At 40.9% G+C, this 11,382-nt stretch overlaps 1 protein-coding gene across 1 annotated transcript; it reads left to right on the top strand.

Moving 5' to 3' along the window:
- The first annotated feature begins 1,433 nt into the window (after window positions 1-1,433).
- si:ch211-229d2.5 (zona pellucida-like domain-containing protein 1) lies at window positions 1,434-10,463 on the top strand. Its single transcript, XM_061720554.1, is given in 11 exon segments — window positions 1,434-1,443; window positions 3,052-3,222; window positions 4,039-4,101; window positions 4,747-4,918; window positions 5,012-5,084; window positions 5,170-5,267; window positions 7,272-7,311; window positions 7,313-7,353; window positions 7,684-7,818; window positions 7,820-7,926; window positions 10,348-10,463. Coding segments are annotated over 11 exon segments (1,026 nt in total).
- The last annotated feature ends 919 nt before the right edge of the window (window positions 10,464-11,382 follow it).

Here is an 11,382-nt window from a genome sequence, read left to right as displayed (position 1 = left end):
GATAATTGATTGAGCGCTCCTCCTGGAAACAGGAATGGGGCTGAGATTTGGTTTTGAACGATGAACCCGAATCAGGTGAATCATGAGCAGAGAGAGTATATTTAGTATAACCTGAAGCATATAACTGCAGATGAAAGACTCTCAGCATGTTTAAATGCATGTGTCTGCTGATAATACTGCAACATGTCCTGCATTTGACATGGTTTTGTCTATTTGACGAAAAGAAACAAACCTGACAGGGACACCCATCCTCTAACTTTATCGGTCTCTTCCCAGGTGGCTCTTCTGACAAGATTGGGTTTCTATCACATGTTTTCTGTCTCACCTAATTCCCAGTAATGAGCAGAATTAGGGATTTTCCACTGTGACTTAAGAGTACGAGAGAGAAAGAGAGAGAGAGAGAGAGAGAGAGAGAGAGAGAGAGAGAGGGAGAGAGAGAGCGAGAGAGAGAGACAGAGAGAGAGAGAGAGAGAGAGAGAGAGAGACAGAGAGAGGGAGGCCCTGACATATCCTACCTTTATTTTGGGCCAATTCCAATACACCTCTTACTTTCTACCACTAGCCCTCACTCACTACCACTAGCCCTAAAAGGGTAGGGCCCTTGTAATCTTCCCTAGGGATTGGGACACCACTGGGAGACCACTGGGATGATTGTTGGAACAAACCACACATTGCGTTCGAATCCAAGGCTTGATCTTACCATTAATAATGAAACAATCAAACAAGTTAATGAAGTTAAACTGTTGGGGATTATTATTGATAATACATTAACATGGGACAAACACATACAGAGAATAGTAACAAAAATTGGAAATATTTTATCAATGGTCAGGAGATGCAAAAAATATCTTACGCCACAAACCACTAATCAAGTAATTCAAGCCTTGGTTTTGTCACATCTGAATTATTGTACTGTTGTCTGGTCAAACACATCATTGGGAAATATAAGAAAGCTGCAACTGGCTCAGAATAAAGCAGCACGTGTTGCTCTTTCATGTGGAAGAAGGACAAATGTTGCTAAAATGCATGACAGTCTCTGCTGGCTAGATATAAGAAATAGATTGATGTACTTGTTGATGGTTTTTATAAGAAATGTTATTATTACAAAAATGCCAAGACTTTTGTATGGAAAATTAACCTTCGGCTCAGAAACTCATAACTATTCAACAAGACATGCTGCTAGAGGTTGCTTTACCTTACCAAAATCTAACACATCTGCTGGCACAGTGATATACAGAGCAATGAAGGAGTGGAATTTACTTCCTGATTATATAACGCAACAGAAAAATATGCTAAGTTTTAAAATGAAATTAAAAGATTATTATTCAACACAAAATTTTAAGGATTAATATTTAATAAATTAATTAAATAATTAAATATTTAACTCATATTGTTGGGTCATGGCATCTTTGCAATGTAACAAAGTATTCGTGATGATTCAATGTAGGAGCTTGTCTTGTCTTGTATGTTTTCTTGTTTATATGTTTTGTATGTGTGAATTTTTGTGTTTTTGTATATATTTGTGAATTAGTATTTCTTCTGTTTAGTTTGTATTGTGTGTAGCCCTACACTGTATTGTCACTTATGAGTGTATGACGACCCCAGGAAGAATAGCTGCTGCTTTTTGCAAAAGCTAATGGGGATCGTAATAAAACAAACAAACAAACAAAACCACTTGCTACGTCACTGCGTGGTTTACGTTCGGGTACGTAAGCGACTGCGTAGTTACGTTTGCACATACGTCACACCATATCAGGAAGCCGAAAGCTAAAAGCAAGCTACATGTAGAAGCTGTTTTAATTTCCGCTGTAGCGCTGTTAATATGCCACTTTATTAAGTTTTAATATTTTTTCAGGTGTAAAAGTAACCGTTAAGATCCCCAACCTGGGCTCAATTTATCCAAATAACGCCTGTTAAGAAATTGTACATTCACTGAGTGAATATTATGAAAGTAAAATATATATTCCTCGCTAGAAATGTAATCAAAATGCATTTTTATGCAGAAACTAACTCAAAATATTGATTTTATTCACTAAAAAATAAGAAATGTCCCCCATGTTTTTTTGTTTGATTCAGTCTGCAAATGATGACGTAAAGCATTCTGGGAAATTTCTCTAGCCCTCGGTCAGCGAGTCAGCATCTGAAATCCCTCGCTGTGAAGGGGTAGATTCATACACACTAGCCCTGGAAATGCCCACTACCCCTAGATGCAAATAGGAATTGGGACACCACTACCCTCACAGGAACGCGCAAAATTTAGGGATAGGACTAAAAAGTAGGGCTAGGGGGTGTATTGGGACTGGCCCTAAGTTTCAAATAGGGCTGCATTTCACATATAAAAGGAGAAAAGGCTTAGGGATAATGTTGAAGCATGTGCAGCATCCTTAAAGTGGGGGGCTGTGTTTGGTTTCACCATTAGCCACCAGGAATATTCACACAAACCGAAGCTGCCACACCAAGATGGCTCTGACCCTGTTTTCATCCGATCCTAAATCTCTTAAGAGCCCGCTAAAGTCATGTTTACAACATATATAACTGATCACTGCTTTCCAATCACAAACCAACATAGCACATAAGGAGGTAAGACTCAAAGTCAAAGAGAACAGCGAGGTATCCTGGTTTGGCAGCTCTGGTTAAACCTCTATATGTGACTGATTTTAATTAAAACCACCTCAGCGGGATTTACACTTTCCTCTGCATTGCTTTGGAAACTGATTGAAATCTATTGGATTTTCATACTTTTTTTCCTCTCCCGCAGAAGGAAGAGTGGTGAGATTTTTTTAATTACCCTCCCCATCCTGACGCCCTGTGCGTTGTGGGCCGAGGAGCCCTCAAATTCTGACAGTGGAGCTCATGCCAGCCGACCAGTCAAGATGTCATAAACCTTTAGTGTTGGAGAGCCATGCTGATTTCACCCCAGATATATAATCATTACATTGGAAAGAAGATTCATTAATATTTTATTGATTACTGGAAGAAAAAATCTAGAAGTTGGACATATTGACTGGCACACGAAAGTAAGTGAAAGCAATGCCATCTTTTTCTTCTCAGCTTACACTGATATCGCAGTGGTGTGCGGAGCTTCTGCCATTGACCTGTCCATTCACATCTGCCCAGTTATCTACTGCTGATACCACGACAGTTTACTCATCCTAAACGGCATCCAGGGAAATGTGGCCTGTGAGGGGGCACTTGACACCTCAGTGGTACCTCCTGTAGTGAGTAGGGGTGGGCAAAAATATCGATATGGCAATATATCGCGATACTTTTCCAGCCGATTCAATATCGATATTAAAAATTTGAATATCGATTTTTTTTTTTTTAATATTATTTTTTATTTTTATTTTTTTTAAATATTTTTTATCCCCGATTTTTTTCCCATTATATCACCCAGTGCTCCTACCTAAGTGACAGTCCTGGGCATTGCCACTCTCTACCAACCCTGGGAGGGCCCTGCACTGAGCTCAGGTTTTATTTCACGTTTTATTTCATTTTATAATTTATTTTTTATATAACACAATTGCCTGTCCTTAAAAAATTAAAAATAATGGACAGAGGTTTATTTATTTATGGATTTATATCTATACTGACTGATCACTGTGCCTGTCCTTGGTTTTAGTACCCATCTTTCTTGTGTTTATTATCATTTGCCACATAATTAAAGCAACCTCATACTAAATTTAATGTTAATTTCATATGATGTAAATAATATGAAAAACATATACAAATAAGTTGTAACTTTAGCTTGAATAGTTATAATAAAACATTGTTTTGACTCAGTTTGTCCCATGAATTGTCACTATAATCTGATGAACGTGCAACTCGGATTTTAAAAATCCATCACTATCATCTGATGTACATATATACAACTTGGATTTTAAGATGTGTAATGCATTTTTAAATTTTTCGGTGAACTATGTAGAATATAATAATCGGGATATCGCATAATCGGGATATCGCAATGTGTATCATATCGTGGCTCAAGTATCGTGATGCGTAACGTATCGTGAGGTCCTTCCCAATACCCACCCCTAGTAGTGAGATTCAGCCTCCCCATCAGGGAAGGAGATGTTTGTGCAAGTAACTTCATGGGGAGCATTGAATAAATATTGTTTCTTAGTTCCTTGCACTGAGGGTGGCCAGCTCATTTGTTAGCACTCAGGGACGGGGAGCGAGATCAGATTTAGGACACTAACAAGGCGTCTGAGTTCTGTCCAAGCGCTTGAAGTGGAGAAGAGCGGTCTGTCAGGGTTTTGACACTTCCCCCAGTTTGTGTTTTCAGTTCTGTCCCTCCTGTGTCCCATCTGCCCTGATTGTCCGCACCCGTGTCTCATTATCCCCTGTGTATATCTAGTCTTGTCTTTCCCCTTCTCCCTGTTGGTCCGTACTGTTTCCTTCCTCCATGTGTCCTGTCAGGTTTTTGGATTTTGCGCTCGTGTTTTTGTTAATCCTGCTCTGCAGCGCTTTTTGTTTGGTTTTTGCTCAAATAAGTCCTGTTTTGCGAACTCCTGCCTCCCGCTCTCCTGCGTTTGGGTCCTCAACAAAACACCATTCGTGAAACGGTATGGGAGAAATAAAAATCTCATCTGCTTTTTGATAGTAATAAAAGGGAATGCCAAGACAGTTTCTGCCCTCCTTTGAAGTGATTTCATCAGTGCAACTTTCTGCAACCTTCCAGCATATATTCTTTAGCTATATATCTAAATAACCAAGTTTCTATTTAATCTTTCTCCAGACCTAAAGTTCCCCAGGGACAGGGAGTATCCTCCGACTTCTCCAACATCCAGTTGAACGTCAGTGGAGTGGTCTGATCCTCTGACCCCACCACAGGGACCATCACGTACAACGCAGAGCTCAAGTGCTTCTACTCGTGTGCTTATCCTCTGAAGTATCTAATCAACAACACCCAGGTGCTGATGTAAGAGCACACTACTGATGTGTGGTCCAAATAATACATCAAGCCCTCTAGCGTTTCATTTGTGTGCAAAGTGCGGCCTCCTTTCTCTTGTAGGTCATCCTCCTCCATTGCTTTGAAGGACAACAATGGAAGCTTCATCAGTTCTCTCAGCCTGGCCTTATACGAGGTGCTGCCTTAGACCTTTCGCTCACACATGCATTTCTACGTGGCACCCATATGAATTGTAACTCCAATGCCTCTTCCGTTTCCAGGATATAAATTACACCACGCCCTTCGTCATTCCACCCCTGGGCATCGAACTGAGAACTAATGTCTATGTGCAGGTGGTTGCAGTCAATCTGACTTCACAGTAAGGAGCACTATGTGTATATCATCTCTGCAGGCTGTTTTTTTTTTTTGACTATGCCTGAGTCAGACCTGCATTTGTATTTATCAAATGTATACGTATAAATATCTTCAGAAGTAATGTTGTTTACTAGAGTAAACTTAATCTGAATGGATCCTTATTTTCTCAATTAAAGTCACTTTATTTGTGTAGTGGAAATTCCCCAAAAAACAGTAATCTCAATACACTATAAAAGGAAAACGAGATCAACACGTGCTAGGTACGTTACAATTCATTGTAATTACATTAATCCAGTTTTTCTTCTAATAGGGATTCAAAATGAATATAATGCCAATTCATGAAAGCAGCCTAGTCAAGGAACTCAGCAGACTTCATCAAATCTTCACTTTGCTGCAGTCTTACATCCCGAGCAAGCACATGGCAACAGCTGAGAGAGGAAACAAAAAACAACCTTGCTGTTACCTTGTATTATTATTTCTGTTATTAATCAATAGTAAAAAGGTTATTCGTTTTATTTGATGCACAGAAGACAATCACACACTCCTCCACAACTGAGTACAAGAGTAACGTTGAACAACAGTTTACAAGTCATAAAGGATTACTCACAAACATGTTTAAGACGGAAACAATCAGAAATATATAAATAAGTATTGTTAAATTATTGGAGTAAAAAAATAGCAAAATAGTAGATGTTTTTTTTTTGTCTTTTTTTTTGTCTGTCTGTGTGGCTGTGTGTGTGTGTGTGTGTGCATGTGTGGCTATGTGCGTGACTGTGTGCGCGTGTGCGTGCGTGTGTGTGTGTGTGTGTGTGTGTGTGTGTGTGTGTGTGTGTGTGTGTGTGTGTGTGTGTGTGTGTGTGTGTGTGTGTGTGTGTGTGTGTGTGTGTAATAGTCCTATCAAAGCTCCACCTGAAGTGTATCTATAGTGGAGGAGGGGGGGCGCAACCCCGCAACCCGCAAGACCAGAGGCCGACAAGGAAGAACCCGGAACCCAGGCCACCCCAGAGGGCGGGAGGAAACCCACCGCCTTTCATACCGCATTCTCACCAACAAGGACGCACATTCACGCACCGTTTCCCCCTCCCCGGGGGGGTCCAGCACCTCCAGAAGGCCGCGTGGCGAGCCCCGCAAGGCCCGGGCACCTCGACCCGTCCGTCCCAGGCTGACGAGGGAACGCGGGTGATGTGGGCCCCTCTCCGCCCCTGAGGTTGAGTGCATGTGGCTAATGCAATAAAAACAGGGAGGGGGAGGTCAGGGTATCATACTGACAATGACCTCCCCCTCCAGAACGCTAAGTATCCTTGTTAAATGTATTTATTAAATGTTGAGTGTGCAGTGTCTACGGTGTTATTAAAACCGTGGGGCGGGGAATACCGGGCCACCCGGGACAATGTCCCCCACGCCCTGGACCCCCCGCCCCCTCAAACCTATGTGTGTGTGAATCGTGTAGGGGGGGCAGGAGGGGGAACGGAGGCCGGAGCCAGGAGGCAGGGCCAGCAGAACCGGCCCTGGAAGACGCCCACGCTCCCCCGCCCTGGCCTCGGCCCGCCGAGCCGGGCCAGGGCCCCACCTCCATGGGTGCCCCCGGCGCCGCCGGTGTTCTGCCAATTTCTGCTCCTTTGCCAAAAAATGCTACCTAATGGTTTTCTATCTTTGTAGATCTACAATTTTACTGTGTTTTACTCCCTAAACCACGTCCTTTTCCCCCCAAGTGGTCCTTGTCACTTGCCAGGCCGTCATTGTAAATAAGAACGTGTTATTAATGACCTGCCTGGTTAAATAAAGGCGAATGACTGAATGAATAGATTCTGACCATGCATGATCAAAACTGAGTGATTGCAATTTATAAAGATTTCAAGAATGAATAAATAAAAAGCTGATTTCCATTTCCCAGCATCTCCAATCAAACACCTCTGTCTTGATAGATTGTGAAATTATAGGATACCACCTGAGACCTGGTGTGAGAGGCCCCTGAGTTGGTATCAGGGACCTCATTGTCTCTCTGCAGGTACTTTGTTCTACTGGGATGGTGCTATGGCTCAGTATCCCCCCCAACCCTCCAACTCCACCTTCTTTAATCTGTTGGTCTCGTAAATCTCAACACATCCAAAAAATTTTGTTTTAAAAAAAAAAGGGTTGGCTGCACACTGTCTGTATTTTTTGAATTACTTTCAGTCCTTCAAGACTTGATAATGAGCTCTGTCTCTCGGTCCAACAGTCCAGCTTTATATTTAAATATTTCACACATACCCTCAGGTTTTCATCTTTTCCATTTAATATGAACACCACAGCTACCTAAATCCACAGGGATCCCTAGTCATGGTCTTTTACTCCCTTCACCTCTATCATTAATACATAGCCTGAATGTGTCCATGTGATGTGCAGTCGGGACACTTGTGAGCTTTGCCTTTTACTGAAAGGTGCTCCAAAGACCAGCTGACTACCATGCTCCAGAACAGGGACAGCCAGAGGGCTCGCTTTTACTTCCCGGCTTTCCGCTTCACCGGGCATCAGAATGAGACCATCTCCACCTACTATTTGCACTGCATCACCAGACTGTGAGCGCAGCACTTGCAGCACTTTCGAGGAAGGAGAGCAACACATGCATTTCAAGCAGAAATCTCTAATTCAAGCCAGATCCTCAATTTATGTCTCACCACCTGGTGTGTTCCACAGCAAAGCAGCAAGAAGAGGAGGAGGATTGTGGAAACCGCTGTGGTCCAAGAAAGTATCGCTGCATCTTTTGTGCTGACAGTAGCTATAAGGGCAAAGACTGATACCTAACCCTAATAACAGCTTCCAGTAGATTTAAAGGAGCTTGAGGCCGGATTTTGGCAGGATTTACGAAAAAAATCCGTATACATTTTAAGTTTTCTAGTAATAATGTCAGATGAAGTGTTCCAAACCAAAAAGAATGAGCCCTCTAGTGTATCTCTCCTTTGCCTTGAACAGGCTGTGTGCTGCAAAATGTGCTGCAATTTTGGGCCCGAATTTCCCGCGCTGTCCTGCGGATGTGACGTCACATGATGCTGCATGTGCCTTCTCCCCGTTCTCCCGTGCCGGCTTCGCTGTTGGCTGCAGTACCCCCAACGGCCGTCGTGGTGAAGGGTGGTGCTAGAGAGTCTCATTTCTTAAAAGGAGCCTCAAGCTCCTTTAAGTCAATGTACTTAAAATCAAGTCATGGAGACATTCACATGGTTATTATCTGCATGTAGCTCGGTCACCGCAATAACAGTTTTTATTTTTCATGTTTCTAACAACTAAGGATATGTATGATCTTAATGATTTGATCTAACGAAGATCCAGGCCCATGACGCACTGAAGATGTGTCAGCGACCCACTTTTGGTTCCCGACCCATCAGTTGAGAATTACTGCTTTATATGCATTAGATGGCAAAAGTGTCCCCTCCTTAAAACTGTTAGAACAACAAGCGGGAAACCTTTGCTCTTCCTTTGCTCTTTCAGTCAACTTCAGTTCAAAACTACCAAACTTGAATTATTTTAACCCTTTAAATACCAATTTGAGTACACAATGTCACTGAGGTTGGCAATTGCTTTAAAAAACAATTTTATCTGTACAAAAGATTAGTAACCACACTGATTTTGTTGCATAGTTTTTTTTCCAGTGTCCGATTTAAAATTTAATACAATTTCTGGCCATTAGAGGACAGAAAAATAAGTCACATTGAGTCCAATTAAAACCACATTATTTTAATCTCACAGCTATTACACATTATAATCATTCTTTCTGTCATGTTTGGATTTCTATTCAGAGAAAAATAGTAAAAATTGACATTTTTACTGTTTATTGTTACATTGTGCAATTTTCCTATTATATTTATATTAATGAGGTACTTATTTTTAAATGTTAAATCAGCTATAAAAAATACAAAACTTTAAGTGGTGGCCAAAAATTGAGCTAAATATTACCTGTAAGTACCAAAATGTCCCTAATGACCAAGAAGGGTTAAATTAATTAAATGCTAAGAAGCAGAAGCAGGTGTGAACAATTAGATCCAACAAAGGAGCCAAAAAAATCTTGGCTCCTGGTGCTTTTCCGCCAAGAATAAAGCGGAAAAGCACAAGTAGTCCACAACGTCTTCTTCTTCTTCCTTTAGCTTTTCCCTCAACAGATCTGTTTCTATATACTAAGATTAAACCAAAGAAATACATCCATAAAAGAAAGTTAAATAAGATCCAACATTAACCCCAAGGTCACAAAAATAAACCAGTAATGTCATCTCTGCATCGTTATTTATTTTAAGAAACTTTAGTTAATTAATTTGGGAATTCGTTTCCAAAATGTAATGAGAAAAATTAAATCATTTTTATGTCGGAGGTAAACATTAGGCTCTGACAGTTGTTTTTTTTGCTTAAAGATTGTTAACTGTTGACCTAAGTCTGTCTTAAGGGGAAAAAATCCAACCAACAGCATCTATAAAAAGTATACAGTTACAAATGACTTGACTTCTAAGTTTCACCAAAAACAAGCAGAAGGTAAACCCTTTCGCCCAGTCTTTGTAATAAACAGGAACTGACTCTATCCTAACATTTATTATAAAAACACAGAGTGACGACAGCTGTATCATTATTTTGGTTTAAGACAAGAAACAAAAACACTTCTTGTGCTTTCTTTTAACATGCCTCTAAAAATGAAAAACTGATGCAAAAATGTGTCTAAATAAACAGTCCTTCACTGTAAACACAAATCCTATTAAACATGGAAAAAAGAAGTAAATATATAAAAGATTATCATTTAAACTCCCATATGTTCCACATTTTGGGGGGGAAATGTCTTTCTTAGAAACTCAGTGACTGATTTAATTTATCATTAAAATGTTTTGACAAGTGCATTTTCACCCTTATGATGAAATATTGATGTTTCTTGCAGCCACTGTCCTCACTGAAAAGAGTAAGTATGCTATTTATTAACATTTCTGCCATGAGAACAGCTATTCATAAGACTCTTGCTAATTAGATCCACCAGAAATGAAAAGCAATTTTTATCTGCAGCAATCCATAAAGCCCTCTGTTGCCTGTTGGATTAACGCATCTCGTGATGGTGTCACTTCTCCTGTGCTCAGCTCCGTCTGGCGGTCAGTCTGATGACAAGGGAGCGTCTGTTGGCCTGATTGTGATGGGTGTGGCAGCCATCTCCATGGCGACGTCTTTTTATGGAAAACTGAAGCGGCTCAGATAGCTCATGTTCATGACCAGAGTGGATCTGGCTTACATGGTATGATTGGTTTATTTTACCTGTACAGGTGGAGGTGCATATTGGTTATAATGTATATAGCATTAATAAAAACCAGTTCAGTTCATTTATCTACTGTATAGATGTAACAGAGTCGATTTTCCACTTGTGTATGTGCATTTATTTTATATTTTATAATCACCAAAATCTGTTATTTTAGTATACCGGTACCTGACATGTCAAACCTCCAGAAACATGTGGAACCTTTGTGTTTTAGTTTGTTTTTCCCTCTACGGACATTTCTGTGACCCCCCCACCTGTATAAATGATTTTTCCCGCCTTCACCTCTCCCCTTTTGTTACTGATGTCAATGGGAGAGGTGAGTGATGTGAAGTCCGATAGACCACAGTTTGGGTTTCCCTTGTATTATGTTAATTTTCTTTATTATCTGTGTAGGGGCTCAACTGGATGCATGTTTTGACTGGAGGTTTTGTTGTTTTATTTCCTTGTCAGGAAATAAATGGAGATCGCCTCCAAAAGGGTCCTGCTGGTCTGAGTCCCGTCTGTTAAAAAAACACAACGCACACCACTAGGATCGCACCGGTTACATAGACTTAAAGTCCCGCCACAGCATTTCTGTCAGGTAAAGGTTTGACCTCGGTCACCCCAAAACCTCGGTTACTTTCATTTTTTTAGCCATTCTGTTGTAGATGTACTGGTGTGCTTGGGCTCATTGTCGAGCTGCACAAATTGATTTAAGCCACACTTTAAATGTTCTGGTGGGTTTAATGTCCTGGAGTAGAGGGAGTTCATGGTTGACTGAGTTACTGGAAGATGCTCAATGTACAGCCGAGGTGCCTCGAAGCAGAACAGCAAGCATAAATTACCACCCATCCACCACCAAGCTTGGCATTTTAACTAAGGC

The sequence above is a fragment of the Cololabis saira genome, chromosome 4 (genome assembly GCF_033807715.1).
Source record: "Cololabis saira isolate AMF1-May2022 chromosome 4, fColSai1.1, whole genome shotgun sequence".
Classification (NCBI taxonomy): Eukaryota; Metazoa; Chordata; class Actinopteri; order Beloniformes; family Belonidae; genus Cololabis; species Cololabis saira.
The sequence above is the reverse complement of the archived record's forward strand: the minus strand, read 5'-3'. Positions and strand labels throughout refer to the sequence as shown.